Source organism: Caretta caretta, chromosome 5 (assembly GCF_965140235.1).
Source record: "Caretta caretta isolate rCarCar2 chromosome 5, rCarCar1.hap1, whole genome shotgun sequence".
In the NCBI taxonomy this organism is placed as follows: domain Eukaryota; kingdom Metazoa; phylum Chordata; order Testudines; family Cheloniidae; genus Caretta; species Caretta caretta.
Genome location: NC_134210.1, coordinates 53,911,142 through 53,938,294, shown reverse-complemented (window position 1 = coordinate 53,938,294; position 27,153 = coordinate 53,911,142). Strand labels below are relative to the sequence as shown.

At 40.5% G+C, this 27,153-nt stretch overlaps 1 protein-coding gene across 6 annotated transcripts in view; it reads right to left on the bottom strand.

Annotated features, from left to right (window-relative positions):
- VCAN (versican) overlaps positions 1-27,153 on the bottom strand; it is a 136,202-nt gene that overhangs the window by 21,052 nt on the left and 87,997 nt on the right. For 5 of the 6 annotated variants that reach the window (XM_048850442.2, XM_048850440.2, XM_048850441.2 and 2 more), the window contains 5 exons: positions 16,787-22,342; positions 14,698-14,811; positions 12,769-12,882; positions 5,146-5,304; positions 3,705-3,787 (listed from right to left, as the gene is read on the bottom strand). In XM_048850442.2, the coding sequence (XP_048706399.2) occupies positions 3,705-3,787; positions 5,146-5,304; positions 12,769-12,882; positions 14,698-14,811; positions 16,787-22,342 (6,026 nt within the window). The remainder of the gene's footprint in view (positions 1-3,704; positions 3,788-5,145; positions 5,305-12,768; positions 12,883-14,697; positions 14,812-16,786; positions 22,343-27,153) is intronic. The other variant, XM_048850443.2, reaches the window with a different exon arrangement.

Genomic DNA, 27,153 nt, shown 5'->3' with positions numbered 1-27,153 from the left:
TGGGGCTTGACAGGGGAGGGGTGGATGTCTGTTTACCTGGCATCAGAGCAGCAGAACTGCTGGCCAGAGTGGTCACCTAGGCACTGTGGAATATCCCCCAGAGGCTAAAAGCTCTGTAAACAGGAAGAACATGTCTTCACTTGCACATCACCACAAAAGCATCACTGGTAAGAGCTGTACACCTCTCATGGAGGTGGTTTTCTTTTTGTGGTGAAACTTCTGAGTTTCACCACAAAAAGTTATTGGCAAGTGTAGACACTCCCATGGTTTTTGTGCAAAAAAGGGAATTTTTCTGCTTTAAATGGCAAGGGTAGACATGCCCTAAGTGAAGGAGAAATCTTGGTGATGTAGTAATATATACTATAGTTATTTCATTTCGGCAGTACTGGCTAAGAATGTGTCAGGATTTCCATTTCCATTATCACCACCTATTTCAGAAGGTTAACTTAAAGGAACTATGGGCATAATCTTCAGCTGCTGGCTGAGCTGCTCTTGACACACTAATCAAATGGGCAGTGAAACAAAATCAACTTTACATCGCCTTTATATCCTTGACACCGTGAGGCCAACTGAAGACTGGTTTGCCCTCTGGCAATAGTGAAATAGTCTTTAATCCAGTCAGAGAACACTGGTGCAGTACAGTACTCCAGCCTCATTCCCAAGACAATTCTAATGCCAGAGGAGTCCTCAGCTGAGTTGGTAAATTAGTGCCTTTAAAGTAACAGCTAAGAAGTACTCTAGAAGGACAATATTACTATGTTGCTCAGAGCAGAGCACAGCAAAGACAATACTAGATCTCAATCAGAGATAGGCCTCCGCTATCCCCCGAAATTAGGGTCACGCTTTATAGGCAGACTCCTCTCTAATCTAAGAAACTGAAGTAAAGAGGACATATTTCTGAGTTTCTTCTTGTTGTAACCTTACTTATGGTGATATAATCATGACAGTTTTCATGATTATAAGTTGGATTGATAGGGCGAACACTTTATTCAAACCAATGGAATTTGAAGATGCATTTGATCAAGATGTAACTGGAACATTTATTTAGCAGTCCAATAATTAATAGTGACAAATGGTCCATTGAAGGGGGCAGAAATTATGGCAAATAATCTAAAAAGTAGGATACTGTGAGCAAACAGGAAACTCACGCAGAGTCACTGCATGCACAGAATAATTAACACATGGAATAAATGGCCATGGAAAGCTTTTGAATCTATGAGTACAAATGAGTTCAGGAGACACATAGATTGTTCCCAAAGGAAAGGATTGAGAGAAGTTGTAAAAAAAGCAGGAAAGTGGGATAAAGATCAATAAAAAAAAAGAAAAAAAGGCCTGTTCAGCAGATGGTCTTATAGTGTGCTGGGAATGTCTCTTCTTCTTAAACGTACAGTTAAAGCAAAAACTTAACACCCATCTTTTCCCAGCAACATGAGTTGCAAATAGAGCATCAGCTCTGTCTTTTAATTTCCTGGATTTTGTCCATTTGTGTCACACCAAACTTGCCTTTGCAATGTGCCAGTTTACAACTCCCTTAGTATTTGCCAGTGCAAAGATATGCTGATCCCACAGATAAAGCTAGATTATACTTGACCCTATCAGAGTGCTTAGGGAAAGAGGGATCAACAAAGTGAATGGAGTACAAGGACTATGTAAATCTGATGGAGCCAAAGGTGCTAGACTCCCAAGAATAGGTGAAGAGAAGGAAGTGATGTAGAGTAGCAGACTTCCTCTCCCTACACTCCAAGAGACATGAAGCCTCCAGGCACAATTAAGCACATTTGTTCCAGCACTAAAGCAAGCACATGAGAGAAAAGTTTGATTTTTCTTTTCTTTTTCTCTGTACTCTCACCTGCAGCACACAATAGTTCTGCAAGAAATGGATCATTCACAAAACACTGAGAAATCTTGGAAAGGCCTTTAAACCTCTATCTATTTACATCAAGTGGCAATTAATCAGATCAGCTTTGTTTCAGCCTTTTTACTAAATACACCATATCTATGTGATAAGCAGCAGTGATCATAGTCCATATGTATGTGACCTGAGGACCAGATGTTTCCTGGTTATAGAAGGGAAAAATACGCATGACCAATCTGTTTATATAGTGTGTATCAATGGGTGTTAAACTGGCTGTAAATCACCTGTCTCTTCCAAAGAAGAGATTGAATACTTTGGCTTGGATGATACTGAATCAAATCCTACAGCAGACAGATGGTTGAGTTAGTTTAGATGAAAGTGGGGAGAAAATGCTTTCTTTCTCCACCTACTTGTTTTTTCCTTATTGCTTTGATGCTATAAAAAAGTATCAATAGTACTCCAAAATCTTAGTGATAGAGCATTGGGTCCAGACCTTCTAAACCCACTTCAAGTCAAGAAGGAGGTGTGCGGCGGTGGTTTTAAGATGTCATTACATCCCTTCCAACTGTAGGATTGCCATGCATCAGAACAGTCTCAAAGCATGATTTAGAGCAGCCCCAGGGTAATCTTCCAGATAGGGAACACTGGAGTGCAGAGGAGCTCCTTCTATGTCCTGGTCTACACTACACAGGCCAATGTAAGGCAGCTTACGTCAACCTAATTATGTCAGTGTACACACTACAGCCTTGTCCCACCAATGTAAGTGCCCCACTATACCGACATAATATCTCCATAATATCTGTATTACTTACATCAGCTATTGGCTGTCTTGTCAATTTCATGGCTCCGCCCAGCTCCTGGCTCCCCAGCCAGGCAGCTGCTGGGTCTCCACTCCAAGCTGGACTTCCTCCTAGGCTCCTGGATTAGGCTGCCCTCGGGGCTTCCCGCTCCCCACACGGAGCTCTGCTCCCTGGGGTCCCAGCTCCCTACTCCTTTCTGGAAGCCCAACTGCACGGAGGATCCCAGCTCCAGGCGGGGAGCCTGGCTGCCTCCTCCCCCACCCCACCCCAACTCACCCCAGATCTCGGCTCCCCACCAGGAGCACGGCAGCTGACCGGACTCCAGGAATGGATCTCCCCGCCAGAGGTGAGAAGCCCCAGGTGGCTTTCTCCCACTCCCAGCTGGGAGAGGGGAGGCAACAAGCCCTGGAGGCAACTGGGCTCCTAGCAGGGAGCCTGATTTCTCAGCTCCCCACACTGCCCCTCTTCAGTTGGTAGAAGCGCTCTGGTGAGGATATACACCGCCAACAGAAGGAGGGTGATGTGGACATCAGCCACTGCAGTAGTTACATAGGTCGATTTAAGACTGCAGGGTAGACATGCCCTATGTCTCCTTCACCCCAAGAATGCCCTCTCCATGGGAGGCCGGGAAGAGGGGAGATATCGGAACCATTATGCTCACCCTGTACAACCTGAGAATTCCCCATGCTGAGGGACTCATCAGGCAGCTGAATACATCAACTTTACAGCCTTTTTATACCAGAAAATAAGCACAAAGCAGTTCCACCAGGGATCAGAATCTGGGCCGTATATGATAAGTGTCTCAGAGTGTAATCTCTTTGAAACAATGTCTGTGCGGATTTGTACAGCATATTTTCAGCACTACCACAAGAAGAAGATGAAGAAGAAGAAGAAAAGGTAGCAGTCCCAAGCAAGGAAGTTTGCTGGGGTAAACATCTAGCTACTGCATTGATTCTGGAATTTGACCTATTTTTTTTTCATTTCCAATGGGTATTCGATAAACCACCAATAGACTTTTAAATTAACTTTTTCTTTTTAAGACATCTTACCAGTGTGCTACCATCAGTCCAGCGGAAGTCATGCTCAAACATCTTATCATTGAGGCCAATCCACTGGTAGTCATGCCCGACACCTAACAGGAAAGGAACCACAAAGATATTTTTATTAACTTTCCCATAAAAGGGAGAAAATTCATCAAAGAATATAAAGAATTTTCACAGAATGAATCAGACTTCCTGTTCTTAAATAGCTTTCACTAAGCATGCAAACAAATATTTACAGGCTCTTCTTTAGCCTTTTTTATTTGAATTCAGGAAATCTACAAAAATGTAGTCTCTTATCTAATTGTTTCAAACTATTGCCGTCTTCCCTTTATCCTGCACATCCCAAAAGATCAGATTAGATTTCTACCTAACTGTGCAGTTTAAATGTCAGGCAATTACATGGGAAAAAAACTGCCTCACCAGTTTACTATAATTAAATAAGTATTTTCTCTTCCTTAGTAATGTCAAAAGTTTTTCCGTGACATTTACAGGAGAGATGTGCAAAGCTCTGTGGCAGAAAGTCAGAGACCTGCAGACTTGTCAGGAGTCCCTGCCAACTGCGTTAAGAGGGTATGTCTACACAGTATAAAAACCTCCTGGCTGGCCCAGATCAGCTGACTCGGGCTCTGGTGCTTGGGCTCTGGAGGTGAAAAATCTCTATGTAGATGTTTGGACCTGGACTGGAGCCCGAGCTGTGGGACTCTTACAGGGTGGAGTGTCTCAGAGTTTGGGCTCTAGCCTGAACCCGAACCCAGAAACTTTTAGTTACACAGCCTTGCCAGTCCAAGTCAGCTGACCCGGGCCAGCCATGGCCATGCCATGCATCTTTTATTCCTGTGTAGACATACCATGAGAGACTCAAAGAGTTTTCTTACAACATGATATTCTGGGACTGAACACCTGACCCAAACATTAGTACAATTAATGAGGACTATTAGAAAATAACCATCTCCAAATGTTTTAATCAATAGCATTACTCAGTTTGTGCAGGCAGCACCTAATGCTGTGAAGAGTATCACAGGCTGAATCTATCTTGTAACCTAACATGAAGTGACTGATACTTTGTGCCTGCGAAACAGTATTTAAGATGGCTTGGAGAACGAGATTGTCTAAACAATGAGCCTAGAATAAAGTCTCCAGAATAAAGGGCTGAACTTCTTTGTCTTTTTTTGTCTTTTTCTCAGGACCTAAAACTTTAGGGGTTAAAAGCAGATTTTCTCTGAAGATCAGACATTTTTCCAACTGCAGGTAATGATTAATACAAAATTAACAGCAAAAGGAATGGTCGAGAATATGGAGTCTTCCTTTTAAAAATCAAATGATGATGCATATTTTAGAAGGGAAAGATCAAAACTATTTAGAGGTTTGGAGGGTGTTTTCTCCACATAATTTACTAGCTCTATATCCTCAACCCAGAGTTGCTCAGAGGAATCCTAATGGTACGTACGGTTCACAAATATTTGCTCTTCATGAGACAAGATGCTTGTCAGGTGGGCTCCCTGGAGACGACATTCTCTTTCAGCTGTATCCCATGTGCGGCGATGGGCAAAGTATTTGTAGCATTGTCCTTGGAACTTGTGCCAACCGTAATCACAAGTCTCTGTATCTGTGACAAGTAAACAAAAACCAACCCTTAAAATACTCAAGAAAGGCACACACTTGAGTTTTATGCAAGTGGACAGAGGATTCTGCTATTTAAAGGCTCAGGAAGACACACAACCTAAGCCCCACAGATGAAAAAAAAATCACTGATCCTGTAATTCTTATTCAAGTCTTAGATACTTTTATTTACAAAATTTCACCACTAGCCATAAGGAAAATTATGCTTTGCTTGTTAATACCCATCAAAAATCTCCAGATTATCACATTATGCTGGATCTTGAATATCCCAAAAGGGCATTATTATCCCGTAACTCTGAAAGAATTAAACGTAGGCGCTCTGCTTGGACATACGACTGCAGTGGTTCTATACTTTTTGTTTTATGTTTTTTGTTTACTTCATCAAATAATTCTTTGAGTTACTCTGTTCCATTACTATGAAGGACTGATGATTGAAAATGGCCATGGAGAAAAGTAACTGTCATTGTTCAGCTAGCAGATGCAAAGCTGAAGTGCTATCTCAGCGAAGATTAAGGTTGGCCAAAAAAAGGGAGTAGATTTAAGTAAACGTAAGGTATCAATTTCTAAAGACAGCTGTAAAGCTGGAATATAAAGTAATGAACTGCACATTGTCTGTGCTTGGATGAGGAGTGGTATTGATAAGAATACACTGTAGATAGAAGCTCACAACAGCCAATATTTCCATTCAGCTAAAGAGAAATAAACGTGAGCTTTGGAATTGTAGCAGTTTCTAGGGTTGATGTCAATTACAGTGTCAAGCTAAGGCAGCCACAGACAGAACAGATGGTGTAAAACTTCCATATTTATTTTGGTTCTGTGCTTTCACTGTACAAAGTGATCACAAGGAAAAATAGTTTTATAGTAAGAAGGGTATAGAAAGAGTGAACCAGCTCCTCAGGTTTGATGCAGGACCCAATGGGAGGAAATGGCTTTGAGGAGGAGTGCAGGAAAGGTGGTCCCATCATGATTTAGTGAAATCTAAAGACTGCTCTGAGTTATGCTGGTTGGAATAGTACCACTTCACCCACTGAGAATCACCAGAGCGTAGCATGCTCTCACCCCACCCCTTTCCAAACACATGAACATGTCCCTGGCTCAACCTCCACCCAGTCCCCATGGTCCCTCTGCCAGAAAGCAGAGAGCCAGCTTTCCACCACCTAAGGATTCTCCCACAAAGCTCTGCATCACTCCCAATGCAATGATGTAGTAGTTGTGTATAAATTACATTTATCTGAGGAGCTTGGTGGGGAGGGGGATTGAGATTTTTGCTTAAAAGTCAATGGCATGATGTGGCCCAAGGGACTCCAGTTGCACGTGAGGGAATGATAGCCAGATATTTATACCACATGTGCCAATTCCTTAACTAGGACATTCCTTAGCTTTTAACTGGAGGTCACGTGTCAAAGCAATTGCCATACTGCAGTAAAACTGGTTAGAATATGCATACATTTTTATATTGGACAAGTCAAGCTATAAAGAACTGCTCATACTTTAAAGAATCTCAGCTATGGAGAGAGTATGTAATCTACAATACTGAGGGGTTTTTCTAGCTCCAATGATGTAGGCACATGCAGCAGTTGGAACTTAATCTCCACGGTCTGGGGCAGTTTTTAAGTTTAGTCTGTCTGTGGTTGTCTAGAGCTTTTGTTTAACCACATAGCACTGACTAATTGTGCTGTATCCTTCATGGTGATGCTTCAAATGTTATTACTCATCTTGTTTAGGAGCCTCGTCTCACAGAAAGGAAGTCAAATAACAATAAGCAGATGTAACACACAGAGAGAGGGCTCGGGGATTACGCAGAATTGGGCCATCCCAATCCAGTGACTGTCCACCAGGAAAGCCAGCTAAACAGTGTGTGAGGGAGCAGTGAGGCTTCAACACAAGGCAGACTGAGTTCAAAATAGTAAGTAATATGAGGCCTTGACCTACCGCCAATGCTAGAACCACACACTGTATCAAAATTCTTCTCTTTAACCTAAGCAATTGTTATTAACCTTGAAGAAAAGAAGGACTGTCATTTGTTTATCAGCCTCAGAAGATCATCGGTGAATATCCTTCCCATAAAACTAAGGCTTTGCCTACAACGGGATTTCAGCCATCAGTGAGATTGTGCAAACGCAAACGCCTAACAGAGACACGGGCATTTCAAATCAGGATAGACTGCATGGTTGCTGCATTGCTGTAAATGGTGCCTATGCTGGAAGCCTGGACTGGTGCAGCTAAGGAGACACTGAAATCCCACTGTAGTTAAGGCCTTAGTGGCAGCATTTGATAAATTTAGGTTTTTCTTTGTTTGTATCACTATATAATTATATATATAAAATTATTCTTTCAGTAAGTAAGCAAGCTATAAGAAATGCAAACCAACCCAACCAAAAAGCAATGACATATGAAGAGCCTGATTCATCACTGCATTACATCAGGTTGAATCAGTTCCTTATTCTATTGCCAATGTGCATACCTCCCATTGACATTGCTGTGACAGATACACACGCATTAGCAGGAGCGCTATATAACGGCTTATGCCTTTACTGCACATGGGATTCTAGCTGCAGCAATGGCAGTACGTTTCCGATCTGATCTTTGCCCACTTGTGAACAATTGATGTGGGAGGACTTAGCCAGCCTACACTGCATGCATACGCTTTATTTCCTGGAAGGTAATCACAGCGTTCTGGAAGCGGATCGCAAAATGTGTTGGAAAGACTGAAACACTGCTTGCTATGTTTATGGTGTTTTAAAAGTTGTCTTGCTTGCCCAAGGTTTATTATAATTTAGAGGTTTGTTTTCAGAGCTGTGTGCCAGGAGGTACCAACATGCTTCTGCTTCCTCATAAGAGCAATTGTAGCTGTATAGCTCTCCAAACACTGCATTAAAAATATGCCCCTTCGGTGCAGTATATGGCCACGTAGAGCTTTTTCAACAGCAGCAATAGGCTGCGGCTAGTAGCTGCCGTGTCTTCAAACAAATTCCAGAAGAGGCTTAAGAAATCAAAGGCTGAAGCACAGATACTAGAATGTAAAGTGACTTGCTCAGCTGTGGATTCTCTGTGTCTCTGGATTCAGGTAGTAAATGAAAATCAGAGTCCCATTAGCCCAGACATCTCAGAGTGAAACTGCTTCTCTAATAAATATTCAAGAATTCTCCACAGCTGTGAGATATAAGCTAGAAACTGCCTGTTTCCAAAGAGAATCCTTGCAATAAACCTTTGTCCACCGTCCGGATTTCCCAAGGTACTACAACTGGGAGAAAAAAAGTGAGTCAGCTGAGGAACCAGTATTCACAAACATTTGGACAGGGATCTCAGGTTTGAAAAGCAATGTTGTTGATAATGAAGAAAACATTGTTTTGCTTTGGGAACTTGGAAGGAAAAAGAAAAAGTCTTGTTGTATTACCCCAGTGAGGGATGTCTATTAACAAACGCATATGTGCCATTTTGGCAGTCCGTGAGCACAGCTGCATTCAGTAAACAGGCTAAGCTATGTGAGTGTCTGCAGAGATTCAGCAGTAGGGAAGCCAAACTTTGCTTTAAGTTTAAAGCAAAAATGCAGCACCTTGAGAGCAGGTGGACCACAGTCAGAATAGCAGAGAGGGAAGAGATGAAACAAAAGGAAACTTTTGCCAGAGCACAAAAGTGCAGGAGGAGCAAATAGCAAATCTGTTTTTTAATGCTAGACATTCCAGTACCATAGTCTAGAAGATAATGGCCAAATTGTGGGCCTTCTATATCATGTTATATGGTATCTTACTACCCAAATACTCCCACTGATATCAATGGAGTTATTTGTGGAGTAAGGTACTTCTCAACCTGAGTAAGGATAGCCCAATATTGAGAAATCATCATGAGCTATATTATGATGCACTTACTTACACTGAATATTAACTTATCCTATGACTAGTCCCACTAACTTGTGGAGAACTGTTCCTCATTGTGAGGAAGGTTATTACAGTGTAGCCCAATAAAACATAGCATTTGTACAGCAGCACTTTATATGTTACAAATGAAAGACCCCAGGTCATGAGCTCATTTGTCTAGACTTCTGTGGAGTTATTGCCAACTTACGTGGCAAGTGAGTGGGTTCAGATCCACTGCCCCAGTCTGCAGTCACACATTTCTTGGATATTTTGCATTGAAAAGTGACAAACAAAAAACTATCTGCTCTGGTGACCAGATACTTTAAACAGATATAGTTGTATTTTGAAAAGTTGGGGAGACTGGGTAAAAAAACAAATTAAGTGACAGAAAGGGATATTTAGAAAAGAGAGCAGGTGTATTTAACTGCACCGGTAGTTTAGTCTGAATTGGAAACAATGTTGCCTCTCTGAATTATTCCTTGAGTTTATAGAAAGGATGGTATCTTTATTTTTTATGCCTGACAACTTTCTCTCGCAGTATTCAAGAAGAAGTTCTTGGCCCAGATGCTCTGATTAACTATGTTTCAATTTGGTGAAACAGAGGAAGGTGGCTGTCAAGGAGCCAGTTATAGTTCACTGGTTCCCAGGATGGATCTGTTCCACCCTAGGCCCCAGCATAGGTGAGAGTACGCAGGAGGCTGCTCATCCTTCACCAGCTGGCAAAGGTCCCTAAAGGACTATATTATCTGCTGAGCACAGCCAGAGTGTATGAGCTCTGGCCATACTATCTCCCTAACCCTGACATGCCCAAAATTGTGAGCGAGTGGGGCAGGAACACACTACACTAGCTGAGAGTTCCCTCACGCTGGGGGAATTATCAGCTGGCCATATCTGGCTGCTTTCTGATCTCTGACTCCCTTTGTCTCCTATCTGCAGGCATGATATTCTGTGCACTCATCTCCCATTAACTACAGTGAGATTGTGGATGCTCAGCACTTCTGCCTAAAGGGCCCTTAATCTTTATTTTGAAAACATGAATAGGATGTATTGCAAACAAACATAATAAAATAAAATGCAAGTAACGAAACATAACGTTTGCATGCTCACTCACACCCTTTCTGAGGCATTGAGGTGACATGTTCTGTCATTCTGGCTGTGTTTTCAATCTAGCAAAGTCAGGGTTGATGCCGTGAAATAAAGACTCCTTGCCAGACAACTGTGTCTGAATTGCCAGCACAGTTTTATTTTGTCTGGTGAAATGGAAATTTGGCACTGATGCTTTTCCCAGGTCCCAAACCACTGCAGGACTTTAAGTGGAGGAAATTTAAATTCCAAAGCTGAGTGAGTAGAGGTCTGTTTCTCATTGACAAACTAGGAAGTGTTCCCATTAACCACCTAAAATGTATTCTCAGGTCGGTCATAAAATGCAAATTAAAGCTACCATGATGCTGAAGGCCATTCAGTACTATGGATTTGCTGGGGAAAAAAGAGAACATTTATTCCTTCTGTTATAAAAACATTGTCAAATTCTAGTCTTAGAGAACAGATTCAGAAGGTCTTTCAAATCCTGGGCTGCGCCAGACTACTGAAAAGTTGAATTGTGATGAAAGCTGGAGCTAGTCATTCTTCAGAGGTTTCAGTTCTAACAAACAAGCCCCTTCCCTTTAGGCTCACTTGGAAAAACTTGTGAACTGCATTTCACCCAATAGGCTCGGGATGAAAGGTAAGCCTGAAACTGCCAACATTTATGCAACTATAAGTAGAAAAAGAGGAAGAAAGATATTTTTGTTAGCCTGGAAAAAAGTGCACCTTTAAGCACCATTTCTTTTTCTCTTGGACACCTCTCCAATAATTTTAACAATGGGCCAGATTTTGCCTCTCTTACATACATCGAGGAGTATCTTACTGTGTGAACAGTCCCACTGAAATCAATAGGACTTATTGTGGAATAAGGTACTGGAACATGGAAGAGTAGTGGAATGTGGCCTGTTTCTCTGAGTTTACCAGCTTGGAGAGTTTCTTACATCTCTGTTGTCATCTTCATCTTGCACCCTTTTTCTAAACTATCACAGCATAAGTCAGCTTGGAGAAGCTGGGAATGCAGGTGCCCAGGTGATCCTGCCTATCTACTTATGTAGGCCTAATATACAGTTCGTGGTGGCATCTTGGTTTCCAGCTGTCCATGTTCTAAATCAGGGGTTCCCAAAAGTCTGTCATATTGTGGGCCACTTTGCAAAACATAAGCCCTGTCACAGACCTGCTCTCCTCCCAATCACAATCCCACCCTTCACTGCAGCAACTTGAGTGCTTAGTTACATGATAAAGTGATATTAGGGCAGAGTTGAAGATTAAAAATGTACTTACTTTAATATGCTTACTGTGGCTATTTGGATATGCCCTCCCCCCACCCCATTTTCATTTTGTACTTATGTTGTTTATTTCCTCTCCGTGAGGGTAGCACTTAACATTTATTATTGCTACAAAAATCTGCCTTCATTGCTTGTGGTCTCTGTTGTTTGATAGTCTTCGGATCAATTTACAGTTTGTTTGTTTCTGTCCTGCTGTACATTTTCTACCCTTCTCATGCTGGTTTTGTTCTAAAATTTGATCATGGGTGAAGTGAATGTATACTAAAGAAACACTTGACATTGTTGAAGTAGTCATGCACAACCTGCAGAGATGTGCTGGAGGTTTTTGTTTTTGTTTTTTGTTTTGATTCAATTGGATATAAGAGCCTCCAGAATTCCTCAAAGAAACCTGGAATGGGCTAGCAACAAGTGCCACTGCTTGAAAATGGATACATGCATCACCTTACCTTTAAAGCCCTTCACAACATTGTTCTGCCCTACTGATCTATTCTCGCATCCTATCATGCTTCTCCTTGCTGCCTCATCTGATCCACCTATTCATTAATTTCTCCCACAAACACCACAAGTTGCTTCTATCCTGTCTCCTGTACAAGGAATATTCTCCTAATTACTCCAAATAGGGGATGGATGGGATAGACAGCAGAGCCATGGCCAGCCATGCAGGTGGTGGTATGCTGCACCCTTTAAAGCAGTGTAGTAGCTTGTACATTTCCTGGCATACTGGAGAGTTGCAGGAGGCACTCAGCTCCCCTTAGTGAGGGGCAGTTGTGTAGCACCACCAATGGGGCAATACAGCTCTTAGCAAACCACAAACGGAGCAGATTTTGGAGGAGCAGCCAAATTGCATGAGATCAGCATATTGCAGTTTCCTTAGAGATCTGGAGTAATTAGGATTGCATGCCCTGAGGAGGCTAAAACCAGACCAAAAGATGGTCATATGACTTTCGCAATAGCGGAACCATAAACAGAGACTGAAATTACCTCTCCTGGTTGAATATATCAATGATCATAAGCAAATGGGAAAGAGAATGAAGGATCAAGAAACACAACGGAGAGTTCACAAAAACAAACACACCCATAAGAATGGCCTATTCCTGATGTCTTTGCTCATATAAAACTCCCACTAATTCTAATGGGAGTTTTGCCTCCTTGATGACTACATAGTGGGCCCTGGCTAGCCACAAATTGAAAAAAAAAAAATCAAAGTATTTGTTAATGTCTTACCTTGTTCGCAAAGAGCACCTACATAGCTTGGCAGACAGAGACAAGTAAATAGATTGAGACCATCAATACACGTGGCTCCATTCCGGCAAGGATTGGACTGGCATTCATCGACATCTATATAAAAATGTAAAAGCATATTTAAAATATATTCACCTCCTTAAAGGGAAACAGTGTTTACCCTTATTCAGAATTAGTACTAAGAACAATTCCACTCATGAAAGATAAAGCATTGCAAAAGAGACTGCATAACCGCTTTTCTCATATGAGAATGATGACTTCTACATACAAAATAACCTCAGAAAAGCTATAGATGCTGAACAACAATTTCACATTTACATGCTTTTGAATCCTGCTGTGTGACTCATGGATTCATTTCTGTAATTTGTATATTCATTTCCTAGCTGTCACTCCTTGTGTACCTCTGAAAGAAGATACAGTGTACTGTATCTTCTCTTCAGCTGGTTAATTATCTCTGTGAAGAGTATGACCTTCTCTAGACTGTGACCATGGTACACATCTTATCTAACAACATAAACAGTGCTTCTAGTTTTTCCCTGTAAAACTGCAAGCATTAGCATCTTATTGTATTGTTTATCCATTCCTTTCATGTCATGCTTTCTGCATGATCGGAACAAAGTTTCTTAAAGGCGTTCTCACTGTTTATTATTAGGTGTCTTGATTGATGATAATCTTCATAGAGAGATAGAGGAGACCTTTACCAGACTTATAATCCTGAGGCAAACAAAAGGTTCCTCTCTGCTAATCAAAATGTTAGCACCTGGTATTAAAATACCCAGACAGCTCCAATTTCTTTCTGTACAATAGTGTCTCCTGACCATCTAGTATGAAGAATTTGTGAGTCTGAGAATGAGAGAGAGCTGCGAGACAGATAGATCTGTATGTGCAAACTGAACCTACAACTGTAATTTTTTAAGGAAATTTACTCTAGCACAGCTAAAGTTTAAACTTTCACCCAGATTTTGTGCATCAAAAATCTTGTTCAAAGTTGAATTGCTGATAGCCATTGAGTATCAAAATATAAAAAGAGTATTTTTATTTGACAACAGTGCTCAATGCATAGTTTCACAAGCACTTAAAACAGTCCTAGGTTAAACAACCTCACTGTCTAAAAGATCACACATACATATCATATAGGTTGGAAGTGTGTGTTTAAAGCCTGAAAAAATGTTACTTTCACCAGATTTTTGCTTGCTAGTTAAATGTAACAAGCTGTGTTATCCTGGGTTGTATTGGAATGTCTCATGTAGCCATATGTTGCAGTGGAGAGAGATTGGACATTAGACCCATGTATAGTCTGGTCAAGCTCTCTTAATTGGCATCAGAGTTGTCTAAATATTGATTTCAACCTGGAACTGATTTCTCTCTGCCCACATCTGCTATTTGGCTGGTCAAATATCAGCAGGCATTAATATAGATAATGCCCTATTATTTGGGGGATTGAGGATTAAATAAAGTTTACCGCCTTCCTGAACCATTAGAAAAAGTTTATAAGAATTTACTGGTTAATTCAAAAGGGTTTAATCAATATGATAATTAGATTATACTGATTATTTGATATTAACCCACTTTATTTTGATATGATTTATGTATGTATTTTATTTGGTGTCTTTTTTTGTTTAGTTTAGTTAATAAATTGGACATAATTTGTGAATATTACCCTCTAGAGGTAGGTAGGTGTGTGGGGAGGGGACAGGAGGAGGCAACATGGGCAGGGAAAGAGAAGCAGGTGTTTCTTTCGCTGCCTCTCTCTACCTGGATCATGTCCAACTACAGAGTCTTTCAAAGCCTCAGCATCTGTCAGTGTAACGATACATAATTCCGCTTCCAAAGCTAATATATGAAATGTTATTCTAGTCAATCTGCAGGCAATCCAGTACAAAAAAAGCTTTCAGGTTGGAATCATCTTACCCAATTCACACTGCTCGCCACTGAAACCTGGCATACATGTGCAGATGTAGTAAGAGCCACGTGGATAACAGGTACCCCCATGAAGGCAGGGATTACTTTTGCAGGGATCTTGGCCTGTGATATGAGTTAAAGAAAGAAAAATTGATACATTGTCTAAAATACTTGGTTAGTTGTTGGTTCTTTTAAGGAAGAAAGGTATTTCCTTATTTCTGCTTTGATGCTTCACTGCAGTTAAAGATTAAACCATTAAAAAAAGTTCTGTACTGCCTGGAGTTGTCAGTTTCAATCACCATAATTTTCAGCCTTACCAATAACACTATATTCACGATAGAGAACAATAACTCATTTTCAGAGGTGTTTTATGTTTTTAAAATGACATTTTGTACTACTCCTGGAAATTGAAATATTCTATTGAGGATTTAGTTGGCGTGACATGGCAATTAATTATAGCCAAAAACAGTTAAACATATGTGCACAGTGAATAGAAAATGTATTCTTTTGAATGGGGTTAGTTTATATGGAATGGTTGGGTACCCAGAACATGCATCTTTTTAGCATACTGACTTGCTGTCATTTTGGAATGTTATACTTAACCATTTACTGCTCAGACACTCTTATTTCTTTGAAAGAATCTTTTGCTAATTAATATTCTTTCCACAAATCATGCCCCAGTTGTCTTCCTTTAAAACATACTTTTAGAAAACAAACATAGTAGCTATATACGAGACTAAACCAAAATATTTAGGTAAAAACTTACCTGCCATGAAATCCCAGCATTTATTGGAATCATCATTTTAATACTGTTTTCTTACAGAGTGTAGATGTGTTCTACTGATCTTTATTTGAACTCAGTTCAAACTTAAACATTTGTACGTGGTATAGGCAAATAGGAACAATCACTGATACATATATTCATACAAAAGGTAGCTACTCTACATATCACCTGTGCTTTTTGCACTCTTAAGCATTCAGTAAACCAATTAATAAAGTGCTTCTGACCTGCAAGAAGGAAGCCCATGGCTATATTGGGAGTCTGAGAGAGCAGATATGAAACAAAAGGTCCTATTTTAATCTAATTTGATTCAAAGACATGGGCAAATGTTTCAGACATTGTTTACATTTTCCAAATTAGTTTGTTTGTCCTTTATGGTATATAGGACACAATCCAAAGTCTTTCTATTGAGTTCAATTAATTACCCAAACTGTTTGAAAAAATGATCAAAACTAGGATATTGACCACCTTTAAAATATTAGTCCAGTTCTTACCTCAACATGCCAGCCATATACAGGTAAATGATGAATAGTAGCTATTGTACACAGAAATCATTCTATCTGTATAGCTTGTGTTATGCCAAATGCTGTCCAAGCCAAGGATCTTTGGTTTATATTTATATCAGACAGAAGCTGTATCAAACCAGTCAGATTGCTCAATAGCCAACCATTATTCAATAGCTGAATTTTTTTAAAACCTCAAACTTCAGGCAGTCTTGGGACTAATCCTGTGTATATTTTTTTTAAACTTGTATTATAGATAAGCCTGTCTGCAATTACTTGATGAGTTCCCTGGCTTTGTTCTCCAAATAAATTGGAATATTCCATGAAAGCCACTAGAGTTGTAGAATAATTGTACATTGCAATTGTCATGCTAATGCAACAACATTCATCAAATAAATTAATGATATCTACATATCCATTAGGAACATGAAAATAAAGTAACTACAACTGGATACTGTGCGAGGATCAATGTTCCTTTTCTTCTATATCATCACCTCAGATCTGAACCAAAACCCATTGATGCAAATGGAAGGTCACTTATGAATTAGTGAGCTTTGGATCAGCCCCCTAGTTTTCTTTGAACTTGTACTCAGTAGGCTTCACCATTGTATTGATTTCAGCATTGTATAATGCTTTTATGTGTATTATCTTCATTGCCTTCCAAATGTAGTTTGATTCTCATATGCAAGCACATGTTTGCTACCACCTAGTGTTTTAGTATAAAATAAAGTCTTCAAGTGAAAATAAAGAACAAATTAAATGTTTACTGGTAACAAAACAAGTTTATATGGTATTTATCAGATTGGGATCTCACCTGGTATATGGACCGCTGTGCCTTCAACAGAATCTCCACTGTTGCCAATCAGGAAATCTGATCCATTAGTGACGTCCAGAAGGAAAAATGATGAAGTTACAAGTTCAGTAGTGTTTAGGTCCTCTGTGCTTATTGTTGTCTGTTTATTATACTCAGGAATGTTTTCAGGGGCTGGAATCTTTGTTGCAATGTCAGAAGAAATTGTTGTGGACTCCTTCTGTCCTACCACAGTTGTTTGTGTTTCCAGGCTTGTATCCAAAGATGGTAAAGATGAAGATAACATTGTAACAGTTGCCTGGCCAGGCTTAAATACTCCACCTGCTATACTTTCATGTGGCACTGAAGCTGGTGTGGTGTATAGCCTGGGCAAAGCTCCCTCAGTGCTGCTTTCATCTACTTGATTGGGATCTTTCACTTTCTCTGGAGAAGTTTCATCTTCTGCGCTAATTTCTGGAATATCTGTGTCTACTGTTTCTCCAGAATGTATAAAAGCTGTTGGTATGACATATTTTGATAGAGAATCTTCAGAAATGGTTGCTAGTTCTTCAGTAACTAATTCTATTATGGAAGTTTCTTTCTCCTTTGTTCTGTCTGTTATCTGTCCACTAAAATCAGGAGTACTTTCAACAGATGTGCTTTCTGATTCAGGTTCAGGAGAAGAGTCTAGTGGAGACTCAGTTTTAGTGGACAGCACTTCGGTGGGTGGTTTGTAAGTTGCTGCAACATCAGAACTAACTTCTTTGAAGGTTTGGCCTGATGTTTGATTAGACCTGTCTGAATCAGTTGATGACAAAGTATTTGGAATGATTACTTCAGGGTATTCTGATACTTCATTAACCAACTGGATAGTTACTGGAGATTTTGGCATTTGAGTTACAGGAAAAGGTTTGGCTGGATCTGTTTCTTCAGATTCTGTTGATATGGTTTTTGTTTCTGTATAAACTGTATGATGTTTTACTTCACTTATATTAGGTGACTCTGTTAAGTTTTGGGATACAAGTTGTGGGGTAACAATACTTACATCAGACATGTTTGCTGTGAAAGCCTGTTCTGTCTCAGTAGGTAAGTCGGGTCTAAAGGAAGGAAACAAAGGCTTCTCCTCATCAGGCTCTTCTTGTCCCATTCCTGAATACCCAGAGGTAGAGACTATTTCACTTTGATCTGCTATCACTTGGTTGTCTGACAAAGTACTTGATTCAGGGAGGCCTTCTGTTTTATTTTCTGGTGCTACATGTTTAGTTTCAAATGGAGATTCTTTGGCCTCTTCGCTTACTCGGGGGGGCACACTAGGGCTGGCCACTGATGATATTGTTGGAAGCAAAATATCCAGTTCAGAGAATTCACCAGTGATGGGAGTTTCTGTTGTGAACTGCATGACATCCCCTGAACCAAAATCCGTGTCATCTGATCTGGGTCTGTTCTCAGCTGTTACTGATTCATTATTTATTGACTTACTGGAAATAATCATGGAAAGATTATCACCAGATCCATATAATTTCTCTTCAGCTGTAGAAAGATTAGATGTTAAATCATACTCCTTCACTTCTTCAACATTTATGCTATCATTATTGCCATATGTTGAATGAGTCTCTGTATCTGGAGTTGTCTGCACACTTAGTATATCTTCATGCGTTGGTTTAGAATGATCCACATCTATGATTGTTGTTTCATCTGATGTGATTCCTAGTCGTACTTCAATTAGTGTGATCTCATTAAAAGCAGAAACATTCCCTGTAACATTTCTGAAGTCATCAAGCTTTGGGAGGATTTTGTTTTCTATCCTTGTATCGTTTATTAAACTCTCATCTGTAAAGGTCTTCGGTTGAACACTAGTCGGGTTTGGTAAGATCTCTTTTTCTTCTGTGTGGGTGGAAAATAACACTGGAACAGTTTGTGATCCATTTAATACTGTCTCTGTGTTCAGTTCTTCAGAAGAGTTTTCCTCATGAGTATGAGGAGCAACTGTTATTTCCAGCGTTCGCAAATGGGTAGTAGATGCATCTGGGTGAAATGACCCCACAATGTCTACCCAGCCAGATCCTTCTCCAGAACTTTCATATAGTGGTGTGGGAGGCATTTTTGGTGTTGATGTTGCAAGTGCTTCCTCTGTTTCAAGATGAGGAGTTCCATTAAAGAATACAGAAGCAGCAGTTATGTTTTCATTAGTCATCAATTGTGAAGTTTCCTCTTGAGTAACAACTCGATCAGTAGCAGCTGGTGCTCCGTATGTTTCATTTTCTTCTACCCATTGAAAAGTTTCTTGTTTGTGAGAGTCTTCAGTGATTAAAAAAGAATGTGATGTCTCTTTTGTGGTAGCTTCTTTAGTACTGAAGTTCCTAGAACTTTCTTCAGCTAAAGCGGAGGTACTAGTGGCCATTTTCTCTGTTGTTTCGGAAACTGCCTTTGTTATAGAACTGAATAGCCTGAGTTCTTCACTGGAATCCTTGTTTGATTCAGTCTGACCACTTTCAAATTCTTGGGCTTTGTCAGTAGAAAGTCTTGGTCCCACACTTTCAGGATGAAATGCTTCAGGACTTAAAGTACTTGTGATTTCTTTTATAGTCACAGAATTCAGTGGCACTGCTGATGGAACACTAATAAATTCATCTCCTGATCCTTGTCCTGAAAACAATGTATCACTACTGATCTCTTTATTAGTTGGCTCGTCACCCTTGGGGATCAGAAGTGATCCATGAATGTCTTCTGTAGGGAAAATATTTTGTACCAAGTCTTTTTCTTTCTTTGTAAGTGTAGCTAGAGAGCTTATATCTTTGCTTTTAATTTTTATGGCCTCAGTTACTAGAGTAGTATCACTAAATGAAAGTATTTTTTCAACAGATTCAGTGCCAGAAATTATCTCCAATTTCTTTTCTTCTGAATATGGACTAACTGTGGGAACAACTAAAATTTCAAGTTGTTCTAGAGTAGATTCTGTACTTTTAATGACAGGATATTTTGTTGTTATTCCAAAGGCTTCTACAACTTTTTGTGAAGTTTCTGCAGAAATATTCTGGTCAGAACGTATATCTTCTTCCAAAGGAAGATTTGTAGCAAAAGTTCTTGTTATGGATTCAGTAGGCATTTGCTCTTCTATCTGTACCTCAGTGATGACTTTTCTTGTAATTCCAGTTCTAACTGTGCTGACTTCACTTTTGGTACTCATGACTAAATTTGCAGACTCAACAGCAAAGGAATAACCCACAGATGCTGTACTGATAATTTCTCTTTCATCTTCTGTTGCTTGTGTTTCTGGTCTTCTAACTGCTGAATGTGGTGAAGCTGTAGTTTTTGTAAAAGACTCAATGTCAGAATCCACTTCTCCAGAACCCTGATCAATTAATGGGAAATTAGTACCAAGTACTTTTTCTGTAGAACCATCTGGCACTGGTACCATGGTACCGCTCTCATCTCTGGATTCTTCTCCAGAGCCTGCCTCCATACGGATAATGTTCTCTGCTGAGATGGTTGGTGAGCTGTCTCTTCCACTTTCACTTTCTGTAGATTCAGTTACTGTGTTTATACTGCTGACAGCACGTGTCACAATGGTGTCAGGAGAAGTGATTTTAACAACAGACTCCACAGAAGAGGTGACCCCAAAGTTTTCTAAGTATTTAGTTTGCTCTTCTGTTGCAATATGAGTTGTCATCTCTTTTCTAGATTGAGTAAAAGATTTTTCTTGAGAAGGAAGAGTTGTAATCAAATAATATGCTTCTGTTTCATGTTTTTGTTCTCCTGGCTTACCTGTACTAAAAATGTCCTTAGATACCTGCCTTCCTATTCCAGCTTCCTTAGTTGAGTCATCTGACTCAGTATTTAACACTGACTTTGTTGCTTCAACGGTTGTTGTATATTCCACAGATGAAGTATCTGTGCTGTAGACATCTCTTTCTTGCTTTTTCGTTTGAGTTTCAATGCCCCCAGTCACAGACCCCAATAGAACTGAAATAATGGCAGTAGAATCAATAACATCTCTTTCTCCAGAACCTAGATCAATAAATGGGGGATCAGTACTTACCACTCTTCTTGTGACACCCCCTGAAATTATGTCTCCAATGGTTTTCTTAGTGTATGTTGGTTCTTCCCCAGATCCTTCATCTATAAAAAGGCTTTTCTCTGTGGAGAAAGGAGCAGCAGTAAACACTTTGCTTTCAGGCCATGTGGAATCTGTCATTGGTATTGTTTTGCTGAGAGTAGTGGATTCCTGACCTACAATTCCAATTGTGTTACTAGAGCTTTCCTGTCCATCACTGAATACTGACTTTCCTATCTCAACAGTAGAAGAATGTTCCTTAGTTGAAGAAGCGGTGTTCTGTGCTTCTTTTTCATCTTCTTTCATTGTCATTTCCGTTCCAGTCGCTCCTTTTTCAGTCGCCAACCCAACAACAGATGTGGTAGTAGCAGTTTCTTCAGAACTTTGATCAAAAACAGAAGAAGTGCTGCTAGTTTCCTTACGCAAAGAAAGGGTGGCTCCTGAAACAGTGGCAGTAATTTCTGCCGTCAGCAGTTTGCCAGACCCTAAGAAAGTTTCTTCTACTGAAATCTTTTCAGTAACTACAGTCTCTGTCACCATAGCTGAAGTTTGAGCAACATCCTCCTCTTCTACATCTCCAGAGCCTTCTGGTATTATAAATGAAGTAGGACTTGCCACAGACTTCACTATATGACTTCTTCTTGTTGTTTCTATGAGGGTTTCCAGTGGAGGAAGTCTATCAGGCTTAATAGTTGATTTATAATCATCTCTTAGAATAGAGGTTTCCTTTTCTGGCATACGGTCTTTTAGGCCTATGTCTATGGTAGCGGTATCAGACACTGGACTGGGAGCAGAAGTTGCGGCAGAACTTTTTTCTGCATGTTCTTTTATTGTCATTTTCACCATTTCTGAAAAGACAGGACCAGGGAACTCAGGGTCAATGGCAGCATCTCCAGAAGACTCTATAGTAATCAAAGGCAAGGTTTTGGGGTCTTTAGTTGAACTTTGCTGAAATTCAATTCCATGGTGTTTTAAGGTCTCTAAAGTTTCTGATGAAGATTGCCCATATATAGATGGTACCTCAGATTTATTTGTAGTGGCAACTTCTGATTCACTACTTAAAACAGGTTCCAACATTGCAACATCTGCTGTAGGTTGTTGTGTAACTTCAAATGCCCCTATTATTTCTCTAGATACATCTGGTTGCATTGTACCAGAGGCCTCATTTTCAGATATTATGGTGTTAGTTTTGTTGATTTGTGAAAATTTGACATTTTTGGAATGTGTAACACTTTCAATTTGGTCACTTCTTGCTTCTTCAGCTTTTGTGTCTTTAGGTGCACTGGTCACCTGTTGCTTTCCATTGATGAACTGCAATGCTGGAGGAGTTGTAACATCAGTAGTATTTTCACAGTCTTCATCTTCTTCAAACTCAAAAACTGGAAATAAAGATTCCATAAAGATTCCAGCAGGGTACTCAGAAGACTCTTGATCAGGGACTGAGGTACAAGGTTCAGCCTGTGGTGAGTCTGCGTCTATGGGGGGTTCATCTGTTGTGTGTGAATGTATTTCATAATCAAATAGATCTGCAAAAAGAAAGAGCTTTTCACAATCCTTAAATGACAAGTGTGGTAATGAATTATATTAGCCATAGACAGGACAAACAATTTATCATAGCAAAAATAAATGCATTTCAAATTAAATAAATTAAATATAGTATGTTATTTTATTAGCAAAATAAGTTAAATATAACCTGTTTTAAAAACTGCACACTTGCTTTACCAGTTCAAATGGTTTTGCACACAGAGGTCACCAATTTTTAAATACCATTGATTGTCATAAAACACGTGTGTTTAGTCACAGAAATAGCCTTGTGCTGACTTCTCCTTCAGTAGATTTACACTATTCTATACAGATGTAAAGGGGGGCAGAGAAAAAAAATCAGTTTTAGATAGAAGAAGCTATCTGCGGTGCCCAACTGCAATATTACTTCTGTGGATTTGTGGCATAAACTAATCTTCCTTAGCAACTGAGGTGAAGCCTCCCATGTTCAAAAAAAAAAAAAAAAAAAGTACAGCACATGTCTTCCCAATGCCATTTGTCCTGAATACATGCTAGCTTGAATGAAAGTAATTGCTTCAAGGCTATATGAGACACTCTGCTCTGTACTCTTGACCATTTGGTTAGTAAATGATAGGTCACTCCTCAGGTGCATTATGGCTATTGAGAAAATATATTAAATAATAAATCATACATAAAAATATATTGTACGCAAAAATGATGCCATAGAACATATACATTTATTAAATTCAATGAGACTTGATAAATGCCAGTTAATTTTTTCTGCAGTTATACCTTGAATAGTATCACTGTTTACATATACTGCAAAAAATTTGATGTTTTTCTTTAGGGCAATTGAACAAATATTGAGATGGAGATTTCCAAATGCTTGTAAGAAATTTGGGTATAGAAATCTCATTGAATTCCCCTGGGATCTATGATCCTAAATTCTTCGGGTGTTTTTTGAAAATCTCCCCCGACATGTACATTTTATCTCAGATCTTCTGGACTATAGGATGCCTGTCACCTTCAGATAAGCAAGAGTTATAAGCTCTCTTTGTCTTATACTTGGTCTTATAGAACTATTTGCTCCACTGACTTGTAGACAGAAAGTTTTGTGCTGCTGTACACAACTTTTAATCTACAAATTTCTCTTACATGTAATTCTAGACAAATAAGATAAACCAGATCCTTAGCTGGTGTAAACTGAGGTAGCCAATGGAGCTGCACCTGTTTACACCAGTAGAGAATCTGGCCTGACATAGCTAGCTTCTACCCTTTAGCATGATCAGATAAATGCTACTCACCCTATGAACCTGAAAAGCTAAATTAAAGGAAAGATTCTGTTCCTGCTATATACACCGTGAATGACATAGTACAATAACTCCTCACTTAACAGTGTAGTTATGTTCCTGAAAAATGCGACTTTAAGCTAAACGATATTTAGCGAATCCAATTTCCCCATGAGTATTAATGTAACTGGGGCTGGGGAGTTAGGTTCCAGGGAAATTTTTTCGCCAGACAAAAGAAATTATGTGCAGTTTGACTCTCAGCTGTGACTAGGTAAGTGAATATCCTCTGGTCCCAGAGCTCTGGTGAGGGTGTGGGTCAACAACACCCCCACTCCTAGGCCTGCAGAGTCCTCCCTGTGCAAGCTCTGTGGGTTTGAGCTCAACGGGAGCCAGGCAGAGCGGGCAAGTGGCAGCACATAGGAAGGGACACTGCTGCATCCTTCCCCAACAGCCGATGGAGATGTCTCCGCTGGCCTCTGAGCAGCAGATCACACAAATGCCTGCTCCAGTTAGTCATTGAATGGCCCCCCAGCCCCCCGGGGTGCTGGGGAGACCAGTCATCTCCTAAGGGAACTAATCTGCCAGGTTGCATGGTATGCTTGGGACGCACAACGCAGAGGCACGTGGCCTCTAGATCTCTGCAGAGCTGGAGACAGCCACAGGCTTCTGGGCCACAGGCGCCTACTTTTCAAACTGCTCGGGTGTGCTCACCCCCAGGCTCTGCCCCAGGACCCGCCACCCACTCCACCCCTTCCCCCGAGGCCCCACCTTGCCACTTCCCACCTCCCTCTTCACTTCCACCCCACTTCTTCCCATGCAATTCCACCCCTCCCCCGAGCACGCTGGGTCATCGTTCCTCCCTGCTCCCTCCGAGCCTCCCTGCACACCGTGAAACAGCTGATTGCAGCGGGTGGGATACGTGGAGGGGGAGTGGGGAAGCACGGATCCGTGGGGCCTGTTGGAGGTGTTGGAGGTGGGTGGAAAGTGTTAGAACATTGCACAACTTTCATAGAATCATAGAATATCAGGGTTGGAAGGGACCTCAGGAGGTCATCTAGTCCAACCCCCTGCTCAAAGCAGGACCAATCCCCAACTAAATCATCCCAGCCAGGGCTTTGTCAAGCCTGACTTTTAAAAGCTTCAAAGGAAGGAGATTCCACCATCTCCCTAGGTAACACATTCCAGTGCTTCACCACCCTCCTGGTGAAAAAGTTTTTCCTAATATCCAACCTAAACCTCCCCCACTGCAACTTGAGACCATTACTCCTCACTCTGTCATCTGCTACAACTGAGAACAGTTTAGATCCATCCTCTTTGGAACCCCCTCTTTCAGGTACTTGAAAGCAGCTATCAAATCCCCCCTCATTCTTCTCTTCTGTAGACTAAACAATCCCAGTTCCCTCAGCCTCTCCTCATAAGTCATGTGTTTCAGTCCCTTAATCATTTTTGTTGCCCTCCGCTGGATGTTTTCCAATTTTTCCACATCCTTCTTGTCGTGTGGGGCCCAAAACTGGACACAGTACTCCAGATGAGGTCTCACCAATGTTGAATAGAGGGGAACAATCACGTCCCTCGATCTGCTGGCAATGCCCCTACTTATGCACCCCAAAATGCCATTGGCCTTCTTGGCAACAAGGGCACACTGTTGACTCATATCCAGCTTCTCGTCCACTGTAACCCCTAGGTCCTTTTCTGCAGAACTGCTGCCAAGCTATTCGGTCCCTAGTCTGTAGCAGTGCATGGGATTCTTCCATCCTAAGTGCAGGACTCTGCATTTGTCCTTGTTGAACCTCATCAGATTTCTTTTGGCCCAATCCTCCAATTTGTCTAGGTCCCTCTGTATCCTATCCCTACTCTTCAGCGTATCTACCTCTCCTCCCAGTTTAGTGTCATCTGCAGACTTGCTGAGGATGCAATCCACGCCATCCTCCAGATCATTAATGAAGATATTGAACAAAACTGGCCCCAGGACCGACCCTTGGGGCACTCCACTTGATACCAGCTGCCAACTAGACATGGAGCCATTGATCACTACCCGTTAAGCCCGACAATCTAGCCAGCTTTCTATCCACCTTATAGTCCATTCATCCAGCCCATACTTCTTTAACTTGCTGGCAAGAATACTGTGGGAGACCGTGTCAAAAGCTTTGCTAAAGTCAAGGAATAAAACGTCCACTGCTTTCCCCTCATCCACAGAGCCAGTTATCTTACCATAGAAGGCAATTAGATTAGTCAGGCATGACTAATCTAACTTTAAACAAGCATATTCTCTAATAAACAGTGATGTAATAACAAAACAACTTTAACCAGGAAGACTTTAAGTGAGGAGTTACTGTACCATAAATAAATTAACCTTCCTGATTAAAAAATTCTTACAAGATGTAAAAAAGCAAATTGTGACAAAGTGCTATTCCTTTAAAATAATTCTCCTAAATGTGAGCATCAGTTAATTACAGGGATTTTGTAACCTTTGGTGGTATAGTAATCACTTTGATCATTATGCAGAAGAATGTGTTAAGTCAAATGAAGATAATGGGCAATATTTTGAAGTCTGTGATTTTCCACAGATCCAGTTTCATTATTTTGTTCATGCAAACTATGCCAGAACAATCTACATCTGCATTTTGAGCCTGGAAAAAATAGTTTCAGAGTATTGCACCTCGTATGACCAGATTTGCACCTGCAACTGGATTTTTAAAAATCTTGCCCAGTGTCTTGCTAATGACTATGGGCCAAGTCCTGAAGAATTTACTTGGTCCTTAATCAGGTAAAACTTCAGCTGAGGAGACAATGGGAGGCTTGGGTGAGGAATATAGTAAAAACTAAGTAAGGGCTTCGGGATTTGGTGCAAGCTAATAGTTATGAAGTGTATGCAATCATGACACACCCCAACCAAAACTCTGGACTTAATCATCACACAAACTGTGGGGAAATTGAGATCCATGTCCAATGTTTGTAGGTCAGCCCATCTCTAGTATTCTGTATTTCTATTAAAATATTATAGGACATGTTTGAAAAACGCTGGCTGAGACTCCGTGTTGCATCTCTCAGTGGCACAGCACAAACCTCGTAGCCTGGGGCAGAGGGCTTTAAGATGCTTTAAACAACATCTGTGCCCTCCCTATGTAGTAGTAGGATTTTATGTTTGTATTTTGTATAATTTAGAATGAAGGATAAAGAATTTTGTATAGCATGTATTAAATGTATTGAAGTATGGTTTGATCATATCCTGCCAGCCACCCTTTCTGAAAGCAGAAAGGAATTGGCCTAGTGTGCCATTGGTAAAGATGCATCAGACAGAATCTTGTGTCTGAAGTGGATTTCAAGGTAGTGACAGACCTTTAGGGTCACCACTTTGTTATAGGTTTAGCATTTTGAAATAAGTAAAAGAATGCAATGACTGTTTTCTTCTGCATTGCAAATTGATGTTCCTGTTCAAATGCTCTGTGTAAATCAATCCTGTTTTGTGTGCAAATGAGGAATGTGTGTGCTAAAAGATAAGTGTGAAGGCCATCACCGGACCAGATGTTCTAGGGATGAATCGA